Below are 20,319 nucleotides of genomic sequence, written 5' to 3'. Positions count from 1 at the left end.
ACAGCAAGAAAATTTTTTTGAAATCATCTGCATAAATACTGAAACAGAAAAAATTACCAGGGTATGGCAGTGCAACCTCTAATCCCAGCTACCAGGGAAGATAAGGGCAAGAGGAGAATCACAAATTCCAGGGCAGCTTTGAAAACTTAGCAAGACCCCATCTCAAATTTTTATTTTTTTTATTTTTTTAGAGAGAAAGAGAGAGAGAGATTGAGATTATTTATTTATTTATTTTTTAGTTTTCGGCGGACACAACATCTTTGTTTGTATGTGGTGCTGAGGATCGAACCCGGGCCGCACGCATGCCAGGCGAGCGCGCTACCGCTTGAGCCACATCCCCAGCCCCTCAAATTTTTAAAAAAGGGCTAGGAATATAACTGAGCGGAAGAGCACACTGGGTTCAATTCCCAGTTACAAAAAGACAAAAACTTACAATTCTATTGCTTTGTTCTCATCACCTCAAGTTTCTTTCCCACACTTAGAATGGGGCTCTCAGCTCTGCAGACTGGTAACTGGAACCATCTCCATTGCTTTGTTCACAGCCAGTCAGGACAGCAGGAGGTTGGGAGCAGGGACTCAGGGAAGGAGAGGGGGCTGTTTCTGCTTCCTCAGCACCCAGTCCTGCTTCTCTTCTCAGGAGCCTTTTCTGTTTCAAACACAGATGTCGTGGTTTGGTTCTAAACCAGCTCCCAAGGGCAGCATCCGGCCGTCTATTTCAAACCCTCGGATACCATGGTCCTAGAGGGAACACCCAAGGATGGAGCTCCGTGGGTTGACATTTTTCTGTGAAAAGAACACTGACACACCAGCCTGGGTGGGTTTTTAATCACTGTAAATGCAGTATTTTGTACAAGCGTCTAAATATTGTTTACAAGACTTTAGACTACCTTCCTGCAGGCTGACATGAACCGCAGGAGGGAGCTGATCCTGTTATTCTGGTCACCCAATGGGGAGGGTCCCAGCACTACCCAGACTTCCAGTGCTGCTAATATCCTAGCCCTGGCCAGCACCCGAGTCCTCTTAACATTAGCACGAAAAGCTGAAGCAGCGATCAGTATGTCAGGTTGCAACTGACTCATCATGTACAGGTGATGTATAGAGGCGACGACAGCCCTTTGAAATGGTGCCCAGCAGGCCAGACCCACCTGCTTCTGCCACAAAAAAGCCAACTCCGTGAAGGTGGCTTTTAAAAGTCCCCTTCCGTTGGCGTATTTTGGATCAGTTGAGTTAGGAGAGGCTTTTGACCCTTCCTCTTGAGAAAACATCATTTCACTTTGTTTCCCACACCACCTAGAACTTGAGATGTGTGCATCTTTAAGGTACTCTGGGGCCAGTGTGGATTCATGAAGAATATGCAACTTTCTGACGGTGTCTCCATTTTACTTAAGAGAACTAGCAGTCAGATAAAGAGATTCTTAGTACCAAATACACTCAATTGCCTTTTTAATGAATGTACTTATCTTGGATAGGTTGCTGGTAAACCATTTTAAACTATTTTTTATAGCTAAATAGTTCTTCACTATTATAAACATATCTTCTGTATTATAAAATCCATTTAACTGGTGTTCTTAAAGGAAGATCAAATCATCAAGAGGAAATGTTTCTATAAACGGGATTCCTGTCCCTCTGTGATTCTGTTCTCTGAAGAAGCCGTGGTATGTCATCAACTTTGCTCTAAATTCTTACTACCACTGCTTATCACACTTTTTCTACTTAAGGATAGTCTGCTTTATTCAACCAGAGCAGCAGCTGTCCCTTCTTCCCTCAGCCTTGACCAAAACATTGGTGGCAGTCTGCCTTGTATGTGGAGCCACTCTCCCCATCACCCTGCCCCCCTGTATTTGACACTACATTCATGTACAGCGTCCAAACAGCCCCAGCTGGCTGCAGTACTTGATAGCACACACATGCCTCCAACAAGAGCTGACAAAAACTAGTATTCATTATTATGCTTGTTCTGGATAAGCCACAACATGGAATCTAAAAGGAAACCATTTACTGATTTATAGTTTGATAAAAGTTTCATTGATAAATAAAAAACTACTAATAACTGGAGCTCCTAAATTTATTATGTCATGTATCTATGTAAAGTTGTTCCTCAATTATGCTTAAGGTCAAAATACATATATATACAGACATATATAAAATATATCTCACAGAAAAACAAGTATTGGCAGTTTACTTCATTTCCATGAAGTACCAAGCCAGGGCAGCAAGACCTTAGCCCAGCTCAGGCTCTCCCATGCAAAAGAACCATTCTCCAGTTACCTACCTCCTTGTGTGGCCCTTCCTGCAGATGTCTGTCCCTTTAAAATGCTACTTCCCACCTAGTGGGGACATGGAACCGGAGCCCCTTTTGTTTGCTAACTTTGATGAGGAAGAGGTAGCTTCCCCCTTTTCACCTGTTCCAGGAAAGAATCCAAGGGGACTGATAGTTCACGGCTTACCAGAGGCCGCTACAACATTTCTGTGGAAGCCTGTGCCACTCCCTGGCAGTTTGAGGGGTGGCTATGAGGCCCGTTATGAAGTCCAGTAGCTTAAGACAGCTCCCTCTGACTAGGCTTTCCTCCTGCATGTTGAATTTCCTTCAGCTTTAAGAGGAAGAATGGAGTAAATATTCCAAGTGATTTAATGCACTTTTACTTTGTATAAAACTTTCTGTGATACATATATATATATATTGCCCTTTATATGAGCATCAGACCTTGATCCACACTCTCAGTGTTGTAAATAGGAACTGTATTACCTAAAAACTGCTGTAGAAAATTCATTTGTGGTGCAATACACTTTTGGATTAAAGCTCTTCAAACCAGAGACAACTACAGTGGGTTTTACTTGATATACCTTGACATTTCTTGACTTGTTAAATCTAACATACTGTGTCTTATATTTAATATTTCAAGGGTTGAGGTTTCAGAAAGAACTTCCCCAGGCTGGGCTTTTGATTACATGTGATTTAATGGTGCCAACAATCTAGTCTTCCCTCCCAAGCATCACATGGTTCTGCAGAGGAGCTGGGGAAGGCAAAGGCTTGTAGTCACTTTGGTCAAAGTCTACATCCAAGGCCTGCCTGACTGTGAGAGCTTCAGGAATACGAGTAAGGGTCCTTTAACAGAATGCAAGCTGTAGTTACACATGCTGAGAAGCAGCTCTTCTAAGAGGCTCACCGTTGGTGGTTATGTGGAACAAAATTTTGTTCTTTTTATGTCTGTTGGCTGATTGCTAACTGTTTCTGGTAGTTCTTTAAAGAAAACTTGTCATTATTCCATAAGATTCCTGGAACACAGCAGACCCAGCATCAGGAGATGTGACTACGTACAGCCAAGGCCTACTCTCAAAAGACTCAAAAGTGTAATCACACAAACTGAAGACTTTTAAAGCCTTGATGAATTAGTAAATTTTCTGGCACTTTATTAAGTTAAATAAGCTCCAAAATTACATACAAATAAAATGAGTAAGAAACAATAAATAGTTTTTCAACAAAACACCTCTCTGAAGCATCCAGTGACTCTGTAGCCAAGGCTTGCTGAAGTTCTGTGTGACAAGAGGCCTCCAGACTTCCATGCTCTCTCCCCAGGGATGGCTGGACAGAAAAGCACACCCACCCATTCCACATGGAGTTTCTGGAACAGTCAAACTCTTCATTCATGACCAACCCATTCATTATACTTTTTACATACATGAAACACACAGCAATGATATACTAATAAGCCAAGAGCTTTATTGATGCAGCAGGCACTTTACAATGAACCCAAGAGAGTCCGCCTTCTCTGGGAAGACAGGATGTCTGTACAAACTCTCAGGTTTTTCCACTTCAAAAACACAAGCTCTCCCTTTCACCGTGGCCCTTGGATATGCACCTGCCCAAATCATCCCTCCCCCATTTTAAACAAACAGGCAGTGCACACACAATGACCAACACTGGCCAGCCACTCTGTAGACAGTTCTGCATCACTCTATAGCGATGTCAGTTCTGCATCGCTTTGTAGACAAAGGCAGACTCTCGGATCCTGCAAAGGATTTAGGAAACAGTAAGATGATTTCTCCCTCCACCTCAAAAATAAAATACATTTCAGCCGATTTCAGCAGATATGTGTCCTGAAATACTTAGTTGGGAGTTCCTAGGAAGATGGTCCATTGTCAATCCCTTCTTCACCAGCCTGGGCATCCAAAATTCTTCTCAAGGTAACATGAGTCTTTTTTTTTTTAAACAGTCTTTCTTGCTGTAAGAACTCTTATAATGGAGCCTAGTCCTCCTACAGCTAAGGCCTGTGGGGGCAGGAAAAGGAAGCATGTCAAATGAGACCTGTATGACCAAGGGGGAGATGGAACCATGCATTCCTGGACCTAATCCCACTGTGTCACAGACCCTCTGACAAAGGATTCTTGCGAAGGAAAACAAGTTCTAGGAAAGGCGGCTTGTCTGGAGCCGAGGGTCCCAGGAGCTGCCAGCATTGAGGCAGTAGAACTGGCTTGAGAACACAGTCAACAGGCACACGGCAGAACACAAGTTTCCCTCAGGACAAGCTCACTGCTCCCAGCCTGTCAGCACTGCCCAAGACGAAAAAATGCACACCACCCCACAGGGCTAAGGGGATGAAAGGACCTGGCTTCCATGCCACACAGAGGGCTTGCTCACTCTCCTAAGCAACAAAGCCTCCTGCACCTACTGAGCCACAGCAAAGGGGAGGCCAAAAAGGAACAGCACACCTAACAGCAGGACTAGAGGCCACAGCCAGCACCCATAACCCAGCACCATGGCTACACGAGGATCTAACCACCAATAAGGGAAACATTTTCAAAACTCAATGCTGGTTTCCTAGGAAGGACAGTGTGTTAGCCGGGTCCTCTTTAATGGCAGGCATGCCCACTGTAGTGTTATAAGGAGTTGGAGGTCGGGAGGGCTACAGTAGCACACAAGACAAGCTTGACACAAGGCCTTGTTCCTACCCCACAAGCCAAGGGCAGACATAGCTTTTTTTCTACTTCAAGTGGATTAAATGACCATCAAGGTTTCTGCCCATGGTCCCTATGGGTCTGGAGAAGCCAGAAAGGCCAAGGCAGGAAGCCCTCAGAATAGGTGGGAGGGTTGAGCCTGCATTTCTAAGATCCCTCCACCCAACTCCCTCAGCAGCTATCTCCACCAATGCAAAGAAGGTATCATGAAGCCACACCCAACCAGCATGCCTCCCTCCTAACCATGCCATGGCACCTGCCCCCATGTCCTGCCTGGCATAAATCCGCAGCTAAAAAGCAATAGCAACCACGATTACCAGAGACAACATACCTACCAGGTGCTTCTGTGGAAAAGCAAGTGATCGTAAATCCGGGATTAGGCCTGTCATTCTCACTGGCCCTTAGACTAGCCTAGGTTTATTTTGGAAAATCTGGCCTACTGATTTGAATGCTGAGGCATGTCAGCAGGCTGCCTGAAGGGGGCAATGTGTTCACGTACCTTTTCGTGCCACTGGAGTAACACTGCGCTGCTATTTTCTGTGGGCTTCTCAAACCCTTTATAAATGTACTTCATTAACAAGTCAATGCCATTTCTGTCCAGTGACTGCACAGCCTGCTCAATTTCGCTGCTTTTAAAGTTTGTGAGCACTTTCAGCACCACACCCTGGGCTCGCTCCTACAAAGGAAAGAAAAAGGGAGTGAGGTCCACAGCCACACCCCAGCCACAACCACACTCACACCCACAGCACCAAATCAAGTGGGCAGAACTCACCAGAAATCTGCTCAATTTCAAATTCATCTAGGACAGTTGAAAAAATTAAGTAGGCTAATTTTTTAAAAAAATTAATTTCAATGTTACCCCCTTACTTATGCCAGGAAGTTATTCTACTTATTTTAGGGATTTTCTATGACATCAGCAAGGCCTCAGATTCCACAAGATATAAAAAAGCAGTGAGCTTTTCTTTTTTAAAAAAAATACTGGCTTACTTGGCTGAACATACCCAGAAATAAAGGGGCTGTTCCCCTCCACCACTGCAAAGGTACAGCTGCTAGGTTACATCAAGATGCTTTCAGAATCCTAGCTGCAGGGAGGCCCCTCTCCCTGCACCAAGTTAACAGCATAATTATATTTTTGCACCTAGTTTTTAAAAGGCAGGAAGTGCAAAAGCACTTAAAATCCTTATGCATATAAAGCCTATTCAATAGCTATAAAAGCATAACCACTGATAAGCCCCACATGGCAGCTCATTTATCTGTTTTGCTAATCATCAAGGGCTGGGCTAAGTTCTAGCCCCATAAAGCCCTAGAGAAAAGTCAGTGTTTCTTTGGGGAGCTTTTATTATAAACATAGCTTCAGGGCTAGGAGTGTAGCTCAGCAGTGCCTAGCAAACATAATCCCTGGGCATCACAAAAAAAAAATCACAGCTGTGATGTTAGAGGAATCTCAACATACGGGGAGTGCCAGGAGGCTTCCATGGAAGTACTACCCAGTGCCACTGTCGCTCAGATGAAGCAGACACTGTCCAGACCCCAAGAAGCTCATGCTCCAGCGAGACAACTGCAGCCCTGGTCCCAACAACACCCAGCAGAGCTGCAGCACAACCCCCTTTACCTTCACAGCTTGATTCTTGGTGTTGACTGGAGAGTTCCGCAAAGCTGCATGGAATGCCCGAAGCATGTCCCCTGTGCATCACTGCCAGTTAAGGATGGCTAGGCTGAAACATGTCCATGCTTTTACTAATGAACTCACTTAAAAAACAGCTCAAAAGCAGAGTGAAAAGGGATCTAACACATTCCACCCATCATGCACTGATGGCCTCCTCCAAGTGGGCATAGCCTGTTTACACCTCAATCTTTTCTGAGCCTCAGGGAGGGTGAAGGGCACCTCTGGCGACCCTAAGCCCTTCCTTCCACCTCCCATTAAAAGCAGCTGTTCTTGAGGAGTAGCTTACAGTAAAAAGTGTTTAAGCTTGCTTGTACCTGTTTAGTACTAGGCACCATATCTGCCCTACTGGATCCTCATGGCAACAGTGCACATGAACTAGAAACCACTCTCAAAGAATGAAGGCACAAACAGGTCTAACTCTTGCCTAATACAACTACTAAACTACTAAAGAAATCAAGATGTGCTAAAATTTCTATTTCCCGGGTCAATTAAGTCCCAACTTTTTTTTTTTTAATTGTAGGTGGACACAATACCTTTAGTTCACTTATTTATTTATATGCGGTGCTGAGGATCGAACCCAGTGCCTCCCACATGCTAGGTGAGCACTCCACCGCTGAGCCACAACATCCCCAGCTGAAGTCCCAACTTCTGTGAGAAACTTTTGCCAATAAAATGAGCTGATCTCCATTTCCCTGCTCCCCCAAACTTAGTTGGAATCCTGACACCACATTTTTTGCTGAATTCTGAATACCCAGCACACAAAAGAAATTACAATCTGGGTTAGGTCCCCAAAGGTGACACCTATTTTAAACTGAATTACATCAGCCGACTTTCATTTCCTCATGTGAAACATTGGCTGCAGCCAAAAAGCTTCAAAAATAGAACAAGGAATAGCTCTGCCCAATCAGGTCTTTACTCCTGCACATGCAGTGATACCCACATGTGAACAGAGAGAGCCTCTGGTGCAAAGCTTAATTCCCAGCTTCCCTAGTGTGGACTCCATCTTGACGGAGCTGGGTCTATGCCACCAGGCAAGCCACTCCCAGCCCTGGCTCCCCTGCTCCCTGCCTGGCTCCAATCCACCTTCTACATTGGAGCAGCAGCCCACCCCTCTTATCTTTCAGCTCCGGAATTCCTTTTAACCAGCCACTGGTAACCTCTACCACGCAGTTTTGTTTTTTCCTGGTACTAGGATTTAACTGGGGGCACTTAGTCACTGCACTATATCAGGCCCTTTGTATTTTCTATTTGGGGACTGTAAGTTGTCCAGGCTGGTCTCAAACCTGTGACACTCCTGCCTCAGCCAATTACAAATGTGCACCACCATGCTAGGCTCCTCTCTTCTACTATGGTGTCCTCAAAGCAAAAGGCAAGGTCCCATAGACTTAATAAGACATATGGGCTAGCTCACTCTTCACTTCAACCTAGCACAGTGAGCAATTAGTCAACAAGATGGATGGGGAAGGGCAAGGATGATACAATTAGTGGATGAGGGCCAAAAGTCACTGTTTTTAATGTGAAGTCCCTGCAGCACTAGTCTATCAAGGAAACAGTGCAGCCAATGACATAGGAGAGCCTGGAGCCACTTTGGAGAACTTCCTTGTAATCACATATCATTTATGAAGCTGGCCTCTATACCCTTCTGGCTTTTAGGCTCATTCAAAGAACAGGCTGTGACAGCTGGGGGAAGCTTACCCAGCCCCTAGTCTTTTCTAGATTATTCTCAACCATGGTACTACAGATTTTTTAGACCACATGATTCTTTGATGTGGGATGCATCCTATAATTAAGCATTATAGGATGCATTTCAGCATCCCTGGCTTCTATCCACTAGATTCCAGTTAACACCCTAAATTGTGACAATCAAAATGTCTACAAACATTGCCAAATTTCCTGAGGGGCTGGGGAAATCCTGCTTTAGTCCTTACTATAAGGACCAGAATTGCTTTACTGAGAAAAGGTACTATTGCCACAAGGCCTAGGACCTGGTCCAGATGCTTTTCATATAATTTTAATTCCAAAAACCCTTTGTGACAAGAACCATTATTTCCATTTAAAAGGTGATGAAACTGAGGCTCTGAGAAGGAAAATAACCTGCTTAAAAAGTCAAAAGTTAGGATATCCAGCTGGCCTTCAAATGCAAGGTTTTTTCTATTTGTGTTACTGGGGATTGAACCCAGGAGCCCTCTACCACTGAGCTCCATCTCCAGCCCCTTTTATTTGTTGAGACAGGGTCTCGCTAAGTTTCTGAGTTTGACCTCAATGTCATAATCCCCCTGCGTCAGCCTCCTGAGTCATTGGGACTGCAGGTGCACTCCACCTTGCCTGGCTCAAGCTCTTTCGACAATCTCTTGCTGCTGCTCTATCACTGTCCCAAGCTGTATGTCTGGGCACACTTGCTGGGTGCCCAGTGTTGCTCCCATGGAACTGATAAGGCCAGCATGGCTATCTTTTGTTTAAGAGAAAAGGATGCTGAGGTTTAGAGAAGGTATGTGACCTATGCAAGGTCACCAGAGCACAACAAAGCAGATCTGTATTGATACACAGCCCATGTTCTTTCTACTTCTTCAGCATGATCTCCCACCATGACATACTTCCCACACACTCCCCAGTACTACCCTGAAACAGGCCTCTCTCTCAACGCCTCCACCTCAATCAACCTCTCTCCTGTTCCCCTAAGACTCTTAAGAGGTTCTATAGTTTAAATTCAATGACCTAATACAAGTCCAATACTTGGCACATAGTAGGGACTCAAATAATAGTTCCTTCCTACTCCTTACTTTGGCCCACATTTGCCACGATTTCAGTTTTCCTCATCTGCTAACCTCCTTTTTCCCAATTCCAAATAGTATATACTCTTCATAGTAATGTTTCTGGCACTACCATTAGTGGAAAACCTATTAACCCCTGCATGTGGTAAGTCTAGACCTCTAAGCTGCCTCAAGAAACCCAACTATAACTAGCCCTGGGCTTAGGGAGACATAACCTTCAACAAGCCCTTGTAGCAACAAGACCAAGGCAGCAACTGGACCTGGCCTTGGTCTCTTCACCTATGGAATGAGGGTTCTGGACCAAAGGCCTGACCCTGGAGCCTTTTCAGCACTGTCTGCTCATGAGGCAGGCCCTGCACCAAACTAGAGAACCAGGGGGCCCTCCTCATGACCCCATTTCACCAGTAGGGAAACTGAGCAATCTGGAGGGAGCAGGAAATACAAGTTTCAGTGTTCACCTTTGAAAACACATTCCTGTCCAAAGAAAGTCTGAAGGTTTTTGTTTTAAGGGCATATTAGAGGAGCACTACAGAACTCCTCCCAAAAAAATAGTGGGCCTGATTTTCCAAGCTGAGTCAACTGATTAAACACTCAGAACCTGATTTATATACAGCAGGAGCCTCCAACCCTGCCCTGGTGAGTGTGGGGGAGGGGAACACACTTCCTGTAACACCATTTGAATAAAGAAAAATTCTTCCTGTGAGAATAAGTCAGTTTCCTGTGCTAAGGGACCAAGCAGGCTGTGACAATCACCTCTATTTTTAATCTTCTGTTCTAAATGCTTGTTTTCTGTGGCCACAAGAACCGTCATTTCTAATCTTGGGACTCTACTTTTACACTTCACTCTACACTGTATGGTTTTTCTTAGCTCTAAACTAGTAGGGTATTTTTTGCACTGCTTCCTGTACAAGACTCCTGGGGGAGTCACAACTCACTTGTTGAGCTTGGCTGAGACCGTGAAGGTCCAAAGCCCAAGGTGTTCAGAAAAAAATGAAAACAGGTGAAAAAGGATGGCATCAAGCCGACTCTTGGGTAAAAGGCGCACAATCTCGGACTTCAGTGCTGGGCTAAGGCTGCAGCCTTCATTCACCCCTTGGTCCTTTCTTCCCCGCAGTAAGCCACCCGCCCACCCACCCATGCTGTGCTGTGCTGCAATCGCGCCCAAGAAAGCAAGTAGGAAGGCCCACGACGGTGCCCCCACCGCCTGACCGCTCAAACACTCAGAGGTGCTCGCTTCGGGCCCCTCCCGCCACCGTCAAAGGGCCTAGGTGCTTCAAGGAGGGATGGAGTTATGGGGCGCCCAAGGCAGGGTCAGCTTGAGAGGATGAAGCGGCAATGGGAGGGGGACCCGCCGAGGGAGCCTGCACACCAGGGTCCTGGGGCCGCGTGGGGCTGCGCTGCTGAGGCGGCGGCGCCAGGGGTGAGGGAACTGAGGGAACGTGGGCGGAGGGCAGCCGGCTCGCAAGGGAGTTGAGAGCGGCTACAAGGGGCCGGGGTAAGGGGAGTGGGGAGGCCGGGCCCGAGGGGCCTGAGCCAGGGATGGGGAAGGTGAGAAGGCGGGGCCGGAGCGGCGTCCGGCCGGAAGGGAGCGCTTAGGCCCGGCGCCGCGCCGGGGAAGGATATTGCCGCAGCAGCCCGTCCACCTCGCTAGGGTCTGGGCCTGGCTCTCCTGCTGCTGCCGCCGCCTCCTCATGCTCGTCCACGAATTTGTTCTCGTCAAACTCGTCGATGTCCACCCGACGGAAGCGCGAAGACAGCGTGTTCCGGGCCATGTCGGGAGCTCGGAGCCTGCCTCAGCCGGCTCCGCTCCGGGCCCGACCGCGGCTCCGCTCCGCTCCGCTCAGCACCGGCTAGGGCTCGGGGGCGGGAAGCTGCCGCCCGGCACCTCCCCCGCGCGCAGACGCCGCCGCACGCCCACTTCCGTCCTGCGCCGGAACCGGAAGCTCCGGGCGGGGCTCGACGCGGGGCGTGCCGATGTGATGGGACAGCCTGACTTGGGGGGTAGTGTTCTTCCCGGCACATACCGGGAAAGCTACTCTCATCTTCGTGAGCCGAGTCTTCCATTGTAGGGAGCGAGCGTCCCGTGCACGCACGGATCTGGCATTCTGTGCGCCGTAACTGTGCCTCCCTGCCTCCGAGGAGACTCTGGCCCAGGGAGGCGGGCCCGGGGCGGCCACAGGCGAGGTCTCCCGACGTGGTCACTGCCCAGACCCGAGGGACACCGAAGCCGGGATGTGTTTCTGGAGCGCCGGATAGACTTCTGCGGCCTGAAGGAAGTAAGAGTTCTTATGCCCTGGGGAGTGACCAGAGAGGGAGTCCCTAAGCCTGGGAGCCTTGACCACCACCACACTGAACCAGAGGAGGTTGCCAATGCTTTATACATAAAAGTGACCGTACTGTTAAAGGAGCGAGAGATTTTAAAGACGTTTAAAGTGTATCCAGGGGGCTGTCAAGACTCTGACAGATTTTACCTTGGGCATGTCGCAAGCTTGCAGTATATAACATTCACCATGGCCCTGCGGGTAGGGGGCCAGGAGAGGTACATGACTCCGTTGCCACCATACTGGCCCAAAGGGCTAATTCCGAGTGTGGAGAAGTTCTGACCAGACAAGTGCATCTTAAGAAGCTGACTTCCCAGAATCTGATGGAAGGTGAGGAGGTTAGGACAAAGTCTAGGACAACTGAGATGCCATGATTAGTTTCCTGAAGGGTTCTGTTAATTGACCTTTGACCCTTGCCTTAGGCTAACATGAGCCTTTTTCATACAAAAGTGTGAAAACTATTTTCATTACATTTTCCTCTGATTGTACTTTTTATTAAAAGTAGTTGAAACATGACTTGTTTTCATTGCTTTAAGCCACCCAGTCTGCTATTTTGTTATGACAGCCAAGCTGACTCCAACCCCACTCCCAACACTGTACTGAGGGATTGCTAGGCAAGTGCTCCATCACTGAGCTATATCCCCAGTCCATTTTCATTGCTATGAATACTTCACACTGAACAATCTACAGGTTAAAAAAGTAAAAAAAAAAAAAAAAGGGGGGGGGTTGGGGATGTGGCTTAAGTGCTCAATCCTCAGCACCACATAAAAATAAAATAAAGATATTGTGTCCACCTAAATAAAAGTCAATATTTAAAAAAGGAAAAAAAAATATGCTGCCAGACTGTGATGCAACCTAACCTTGGAAGCTAAAGATACAAATTCCCACCATGGAAGTCTGAATAGTCTGAAGTTCTGGAAACTATCAAAACCCATATGTATTTCAGCTCCATACCTGGGAAGACATTTGTGTGACTCTGGTAGTCCACAAATCAGTAAAAAGTTCATATCCCCCAGAACATCCTGATCAGAAGATACTTGAAACCAGAAATGCTTATTTTACAAGTAAGGAAACAGCCCCCCAAAAAGTGGTGAAAGAAATAATGTTATAGCTCATGGTCACAGACTTCCAGTTGTCAGGGAGATAGGATTCAAAAATCCAGGGGCTGAGGATGTGGCTCAAGCGGTAGCATGCTCGCCTGGCATGCGTGCAGCCTGGGTTCAATCCTCAGCACCACATACAAACAAAAGATGTTGTGCCCGCCGGTAACTAAAAAATAAATATTAAAATTCTCTCTCTCTCTCTTTAAAAAAAAAATTAAAAAAAGATATTGTGTCCACCTAAAACTAAAAAATATTTTTAAAAAGATTCAAAAATCCAGATTATACTATGTCAGTAATAACTGAGTACTGAAGGGAAAATTTCTTAGATGAAGAATGCAGTTGTGCAGGATGCAGGGCACATGCCTATAATCCCAGGGACTTGGGAGGCTGAGACAGGAGGATCGTGAGTTCAAAGCCAGCCTCAGCAATGGTGAGGTGCTTAGCAACTCAGTGAGACCTGTCTCTAAATAAAATACAAAATTAGCCTGGGGATGTGGCTCAGTGGTTGAATGCCCTGAGTTCAATTCCCAGTACCAAAGGAAAAAAAAAAAAAGGATGCAGTCGTAACTCTGAAGGGACAGTCCTGGGAACTGTGAGCACAGGAGTGATATGACCTGACTTCTGATTTAGTTGACAAGGAGTTCTGTAGCAGCTGTATTAGGAACACATTTGAGAGCAAGAGCCAAAGCAGGGATGATTTAGGTGTTTGTTGTTGTTGTTGTTGTTTGGTACCAGGGATTGAACTCGGGGGCACTCAATCATTGAGCCATAGAGACAGGGTCTCATTGAGTTGCTTAGTGCCTCATTTTTGCTGAGGCTAGCTATGAACTCGTGATCCACCTGCCTCAGCCTCCCAAGCTCCTGGGATTACAGGCATTCACCACCGCGCCCAGCTAGCAGACGTTATTTAGGAGGTTGCACCAATGGTCCAGATAATAGGCAGTGATAGCTCAAGCTAAGCAGGCATGAATAAGGGTGGTAGGAATCAGGTATATTTGCAAGGTAGAGTGAATGGGATTTGCTGGTGGCATGTAAGAAACAAGGGAGTCAGATGTGACTTCAAATTCAAAATATCAAACAAGCATTAATTGTAATAGAACTATAAGCATTTGGTAAATAGGACAGCAAAGCCCTGGTATACCTTTAGACTTCCATCTCAATCTAATCCATGCCAAGATTGCCCTGTCTGTCCTTTTACCCATGTCCTTCCATTTCCTGGAAATCTGTCTCACTGTGGTCTGGGGCAAGGCTTGTTAACTCATTCATGTGAAAAATATCCATGGGCTGGGTCTGGAGACCATAAAAACAAGTGGTTCTGCCTACAGGGAACTTCCAGGTTGGCTGTGAAGACAGATACATAAGCACATCATTTAACTATGTTTAGGGCCAAATCAGGTTGCACAGAGAGTCTGAGACACAAGGAGAGGTTGCTACTCATTTTTTTTTTTTAATATTTATTTATTTAAGTTCTCGGTGGACACATCATCTTTGTTTGTATGTGGTGCTGAGGATCGAACCTGGGCCGCACGCATGCCAGGCGAGCGCGCTACCGCTTGAGCCACATCCCCAGCCCCTGGTTGCTACTCATAATGGGGTGGAAGAAAGCTCCCAGGATTAAGTGACACCTGACAGCAAGCAACCAGAGGCTTCTTTTTTTGGGGGGTGAGGTACAGGGATTGAACCCAGAGGCACTTTATATCCATGAGCTACATCCCCAGTGCTTTTTTATTTTGAGATAGGGTCTCACTAAATTGCTTAGGCCCCACTAAGTTGCTAAGGCTGGCCTTGAACTTGTAATCCTCTTGCCTCAGCCTCAGGAGCCACTGGGATTACACGTGACTGTAATCCCAGTGTAACAAGAGGCTTTACTAGAGCTCTAAGAGATGGCCTATCTTTGTTAATGGCAGTGGAGGGACACCAGAGTACCGCTGATTGGGGCAGCAATGGAAATGCCCAGTCAGAAAACCTAAAACCCTCCTGCTTTGTGAGTTCCTGTTTAATTTTCAGGGTCCAACTTAAGTGTTCATTCCACTAAGAACATTAATACCAGTGATTATTATGCATAAAGTCTTGTACTGAGTTTTGTATGTATCTTCTCTAATCCTGGTAAACACCCTATTTCACAGGTGAGAAAACAGACTTAAAAGGGGGAAGGGATTTGTCAAAAAGAGTTTCAACTAGTACCTGGCAACACTGCAAGAATTTGAAACCCGTCGAGTTCACTAAAAAAAGCTCTGTGGATGCTATTTCCACTGCTGCATACTGCCTCCACCAGAACGTTTAGAGTTGGATAACAGCCATCTGACTTCGCCTCTTCCCGCCCACCTTGCACCATAAATTCCTCCAAGACCGTGGCTGAGTTAATTCACCTTTGAAAACCCTAACCTTTCATCCCCTCCGCACCTCCAGACCACTAGCCCCTAGCTGAGCAGCACAGAATGGGATAGCTACAAGGTTTCCCGATGAATGAACAAATAAATGAGTGGGCAAATTCAAGCCCATGCTACTCTGCCATCTCTGGTCAGAGGCTGCCCATCCCAGGCCTCAGTTTCCCCAACTGCACCGCTCAGGGCCCATGCCAACCTACATAACCCCGGACGCAGCATAAGAACGCACCTGCGGAAGCGGGGCGGGCTCCGCGGGCGGGACGGGACGGGGCGGGACCGGACGTACCGCGGCGCTCCGGGAGGAAAGGGCGGAGCCGGAGAGTCCTAGTCGCGGTGCCATTGGCCGCGATCGCCGCCACCCGGCAGTAGTTGCAGGGGTCAGCTCCGCCTTTTCCTCTTTCCCTCGGCTCCGGTAACGGCGGATCGTGCAGCTATGGTGAGAGCGAGAAAATCCGGCGCCATCTGGTCGCCTTGAAGTTCCCGGGCTAGGATTGGGGGTGCGGGCTGAACACCGGCGCCTCATCTGCCGGCTGGGGTTAGGGATCTCCGGGGATCTCCGCGCAGAACGGCTTAGTGCCGCCGCAGCCCGACTCTTCTCTGCCGGCTTAGACCCGGGAGATGGCGCGCGCGGCAAATGCCCTCATATTTACATCGCGCGGTGGGCTGATGGCCCAGCCTAGTAGCCCTCCTGGCCTCGGGTACCCTGCCAGAATCACGACCTGAGGGTGGGTGCTGACCCTGGCTGCCCATGGCAGAGACAAGACGGTCCGTGGGGTGTCTGACCCACACCTTTCCCGCGCGCAGGCCAAGATTAAGGCTCGGGACCTTCGTGGCAAGAAGAAGGAGGAGCTGCTGAAACAGTTGGACGACTTGAAAGTGGAGTTGTCCCAGCTGCGCGTCGCCAAAGTGACAGGCGGTGCGGCATCTAAGCTCTCTAAGATGTGAGTAGCCGGCATTGAGGGGCGCGTGAGTGTTGGGAGGACTTAGGAAGTTGGCTTCAGGAACTGGCCTGTTCAGGTGAATCATGGGGGCGCGGGAGAGACTCGCTATGTGCTTACTCTTAACTGCCTTTGATTTTGTGTGCTTTTTCTCTGGAGCTCCCTTGGTCAGCTTTTGTAGCTGGAAAAAGAATTGGTTGAAGTCCCTGAAGCTCTTAACTGTTGTCTTAAGGGTATCGCCAAAGCCTAACTGGAACCTTTCCTTCCACCTCTAATGAGCACTTGATTTCTTTTTTCCATGCCTCGGACTTCTTATTTGAGTTGTAACTTACTTGGTTAACTTGAGTAAGGATCAGGGAGACTTATGAAAGGAACTAGGATTTGGAGTCATTTCCCTGAGTGTAAATTGCATTTTTGCCACATCTTACCTGGTAGGTAATTCAGTTCCTCTTTAAATTATGCCACCCTACATACTCATAAAATATCTGCCTAGGCAGGTGAGACAGGTGATTGAGGTGAGGAACACATAAGCATAGTTGTGTGATGGGTCCTCTAGACTATGTTTGTCTGTTCTGATACTGAGGGTTGACCCCCCCAGGGCAATCTACCCTGAAGATATATTCCCATCCCTTTTTAAATTTTTGTTTCTGAGGCAATCTTGCTAACTTGCTGAGGCTTGCCTGGAACTTGTGGTCTTCCTGCCTCAGTGTCCTGAGTTGCAGGGCTTGATTATAGGCAACTGGACCTCAAGACCATATTTGCCCCAGACTGCTCCTAGATTTGTCCCCATCCCCATTGCATTTCAACTTCTTGAATGTCAGATGCCCATGACCTTAAATTAGGCTGGTTACCTGGCTTCTGGCATGATTCCCTCTCCTCTCCGCTAATTCAGATGGCGGATTGGGTTTTCATAGCCTTCATAAATTCTTGGCTTGGGATTGAAAGTCTTCTGATCCTCCTTGCCTCTTCATTAAGCTGCCTCAGGTTTTGCCTTAACCAGCACGTCCTAGCTCAAAAGCACTGGACTTATCAGCCTTTTACTCTATTCCGAGTCCCTGTACATTCTCACGTTCAGAATCCCTTTCTCCAGGTTGAACATGGATGGCTTTTGTCCCTGCTCTACAATGTCACTATTAGCCCTGAACAAGATACTTGGAGATACTGTGTGTCATACCCACCTTCATTGATGTTTCTGTTTTGTAGCCGAGTTGTCCGCAAATCCATCGCCCGCGTTCTTACTGTCATTAACCAGACTCAAAAAGAAAACCTCAGGAAATTCTACAAGGTGAGGGGGCCCCCTGGGGACTTGGCAGCAGAAAACAAAGTTCCAGTCCTCCACTGGCCAGGGGGCGGCTTTGTGAAGTGGTTCTTTTAGGGTTCGTGGGGCTGAGAATATTTGAGCTCGCCAGGGCCTCCCAGTTTGTGTCTGGGTTCACGTGTGCGTGTGTGAAACAGGATCTATTCTGTCCAGGCTGAACTCATAATTCTCGTACCTTAGCCTCCCCATCCCTTTGCTGGGATCATGAGCGTGTGCCAGCACACTCAGCTAGAATTCATCTTACCAGCATGATTGCAGATGTCAAGAATGGTGTGGTGGGTAGTGGATCTGGCTGAAGACAACTTGAGCATTTTGGGGGTAGGGGTTATTTTTAAGTTTTGGAACAGAGCTTTGTTAAATTGCTGAGGCAACCCTCTTGAGTTGCCAGGGTTACAGGCATGGGCCACATTGCCTGGCAGGGTGGTTTTATTCTTTTTTTTTTAAAGAGAGAATTTTAATATTTATTTTTTAGTTTTTGGCGGACACAACATCTTTGTATGTGGTGTTGAGGATCGAACCCGGGCTGCACGCATGCCAGGCGAGCATGCTACCACTTGAGCCACATCCCCAGCACCTTAAGCATATTAGGCAAGTGCTGTTCCACAGAACTCTATCTCCAGTCTAGGAATGCCAGGGCTATGTGTCAGTCACTGGCAGGCATCTGCCATTCTCATTTGCCAAACCCCAGGGTTCAGAGAGGTCACGTTGCTCAGAGTCATCTACAGTCAGAAAAGTGGCAGGCCTAGCTTCCTAATTGTGTCTTAGAGAGGACTTAATGGGTGCTCCTCAGATTTCCACAGGTGTCTAGCCCCTTGACCTTGAATGTTAATGGCCATTTTTGTGGCTTATCTTTAAAGTTAGCCTTATCCAGGTGCCAGCAGAAGCCATTGGGTTCTTAAATTCACACATTTAATTTACTGTCTGGAATTGGTTCATGTGACTAAGACTCATGACACCACTGAAAGCTGCTGTCCCGGGTCAGATTTCTTGGAGGGCACCTCAATCTTGCTTTTAAATGCTTTTGACTGACTGAATCAGCTGCCTGGATTACTCTGGATAATCTCCCTTAATTGAAGTCATCTGATGGGGATTAATTAATGCTATCTAATGGCTTCACATCAGTACCCAAGTTAGTGTTGGGGTTTGACTCACCAAAAAAGCTACTATGGGACTGAGGCTGGGGCTCAGTGGTAGAGCACGTGCCTTGCACGTGTGAGGTGTGAGGCACTGGGTTCTATCCTCGGCACCACATAATAAATAAAGATTGTGTCCATCTACAATTTTTCCCTTTTTTTAAAAGCTAGTATGGTGTTATCTGGGCCAGCTTCCCAGAAGACACTGGTATGTGGTTACCCTCCTGATAGGGTGTGTGCACATTTGTGTGAGAGGACATTTTTATTCTTAGGAGTGAGTCTGGAGCCTCATAACTAGCCATCCATTGAGGGCCCCTGCTCTCAGCTCAAACTGCTCAGTAGAGGAGGTAGGGGTGAGGGCTACAGAGGGGAACACTGATGGTGATGTTCCATGCTACACTGTCAGCCATGTGTAGCGAGTGGCTGCTGTATTGTACAGCAGAGCTTGCAAGAGGTAGTAAACTTGAAGTGAATTAAGTGCCCCACCAGTACCAGCAGATGAGCAGGAAGTGGGTGGACAAGATTTCCTTTCCTTTGAGTTCCTTCCAGGGCTTGCCCTCATCGCCTTCCATAGTTTCTCTCTGTGGTTCTCTGCCTTGTCTCCTGCCCATTGGATGGCTGGTTCCCCAGGGAGAGGTGTTGAGGCTTTTACACATGCCCTGCTTCCTGCCCTTTCAACAGATGGCTTTCATGCTAGCCTTTGAGGCTGTTGCTGCTAAAAGAAGCCTTCCTGAAACTTCTGCGTCCTTATCTTTGGGCCTTGTTGTCTGTTCAGTCTTTTTTACTGGGATGGGAGCTCCTTGAACAGAAACCAGGTCTGCTTCCTTGCTATGCTCAACAGCCTTGTCCTCAGGGCTGTTGCTGAACAAAGAAGAGACCAGTGAACCACCCTAGTCTGGGGCCCTTGGCTTGAGAGGAGTGGGAGCCAAGGGTAAACACTATGGCTCTTTTTCGGCTCTGGGCAGTAGGGGGCAGAGCCTGCCCCTTATGCTGGTAATCTGGGCCAAATCTTCCTCAATATCTGGCATAATTGAAAGCCAAGGTAGTAGTTAGTAACCACCCTGGGATCTGGTGGGTGTCACATGTCCTTTGTTGGATTGTGATATGACTTTGGCTTCATTATTGTCAGCCTGGCAAGTAGAAGGAACACTGAGGTGTGGGCACCTCTAGAACCAGTGAGTCAACAGCCTTACATAAAATGAGGACAGCCCCACCAGCCTTGGATTTGGGGCTGGTGAGTGAGCATGTGGCCTGCTGGCCTTCGGTCCCATATAGCAGCCTCTTATTGGGTGAACGTCCTACAACCCCTCGCTGCAAACCAACTTCTCTGTCCCCACAGCACCTTCCCACCTCCAGCATCTTCCTAGTGGTTTCTCCAAGTCTCATTCTGGCCCATCGGGTCGTCTTCATCCTGCTGTTGCCCCTAAAATCCTGTTCTCAGATTGACCCTGCTGTCTGTGTCCCAGGGCAAGAAGTACAAGCCCCTGGACCTGCGGCCCAAGAAGACAAGAGCTATGCGCCGCCGGCTCAACAAGCACGAGGAGAACCTAAAGACCAAAAAGCAGCAGCGGAAAGAGCGGCTGTACCCTATGCGCAAGTACGCGGTCAAAGCCTGAGTGTTACGGCGCAATAAAACAAAAACTGGCTTTCAGTGCTTTGTGCTTAATGCTGTTTCCACAGACCAGACTGAATAGGTGGTTTGGGGCTAAGGCTGGAGCTACAGTGC

General features: G+C 47.5%; 3 protein-coding genes across 8 annotated transcripts in view; 2 read left to right on the top strand and 1 right to left on the bottom strand.

Annotated features, from left to right (window-relative positions):
* Nucleotides 1-2,819, top strand: part of Golga1 (golgin A1) — a 61,083-nt gene extending 58,264 nt beyond the window's left edge. For 4 of the 6 annotated variants that reach the window (XM_071600945.1, XM_071600949.1, XM_071600944.1 and 1 more), the window contains one exon: nt 240-754. In XM_071600945.1, coding sequence (XP_071457046.1) covers nt 240-329 — 90 coding nt within the window. In that variant the 3' untranslated portion in view covers nt 330-754. Of the gene's footprint in view, nt 1-239 lie in introns of all 6 variants that reach the window. The other 2 variants (XR_011704160.1, XM_071600947.1) reach the window with 2 other exon arrangements.
* Nucleotides 2,820-3,386: 567 nt separating this feature from the next.
* Nucleotides 3,387-11,290, bottom strand: Arpc5l (actin related protein 2/3 complex subunit 5 like). Its single transcript, XM_027944407.2, has 4 exons — nt 11,017-11,290; nt 6,569-6,641; nt 5,456-5,632; nt 3,387-4,269 (listed from the first exon to the last, which is right to left on the bottom strand). Exons 1-4 carry the CDS (start codon nt 11,163-11,165, stop codon nt 4,207-4,209), a joined length of 462 nt encoding a protein of 153 aa, XP_027800208.1. The 5' UTR covers nt 11,166-11,290; the 3' UTR covers nt 3,387-4,206.
* A 4,247-nt stretch (nt 11,291-15,537) lies between these two features.
* Nucleotides 15,538-20,244, top strand: Rpl35 (ribosomal protein L35). The gene is made up of 4 exons (XM_027944419.2): nt 15,538-15,640; nt 16,009-16,145; nt 17,346-17,427; nt 20,060-20,244. Exons 1-4 carry the CDS (start codon nt 15,638-15,640, stop codon nt 20,207-20,209), a joined length of 372 nt encoding a protein of 123 aa, XP_027800220.1. The 5' UTR covers nt 15,538-15,637; the 3' UTR covers nt 20,210-20,244.
* Nucleotides 20,245-20,319: the final 75 nt, after the last annotated feature.

The sequence above is a fragment of the Marmota flaviventris genome, chromosome 13 (genome assembly GCF_047511675.1).
Source record: "Marmota flaviventris isolate mMarFla1 chromosome 13, mMarFla1.hap1, whole genome shotgun sequence".
NCBI classification, from domain to species: Eukaryota; Metazoa; Chordata; class Mammalia; order Rodentia; family Sciuridae; genus Marmota; species Marmota flaviventris.
Note: the sequence above shows the minus strand (reverse complement) of the source record. Positions and strands in the feature narration are given on the sequence as shown.

Bases quoted from the DNA above. Each gene is read 5' to 3' on its own strand.
- Arpc5l (XM_027944407.2), bottom strand. From the start codon at position 11,165: ATGGCCCGGAACACGCTGTCTTCGCGCTTCCGTCGGGTGGACATCGAC. The intron at 5,633-6,568 runs GTAAAGGGGGTT...TTTCCTTTGTAG, and splicing joins CCAAGAATCAAGCTGTGAAG to GAGCGAGCCCAGGGTGTGGT. The intron at 4,270-5,455 runs GTACGTGAACAC...CTGCCCCCACAG, and splicing joins TACTCCAGTGGCACGAAAAG to GCCTTAGCTGTAGGAGGACT.
- Rpl35 (XM_027944419.2), top strand. The intron at 16,146-17,345 runs GTGAGTAGCCGG...TCTGTTTTGTAG, and splicing joins GCATCTAAGCTCTCTAAGAT to CCGAGTTGTCCGCAAATCCA. The intron at 17,428-20,059 runs GTGAGGGGGCCC...TCTGTGTCCCAG, and splicing joins ACCTCAGGAAATTCTACAAG to GGCAAGAAGTACAAGCCCCT.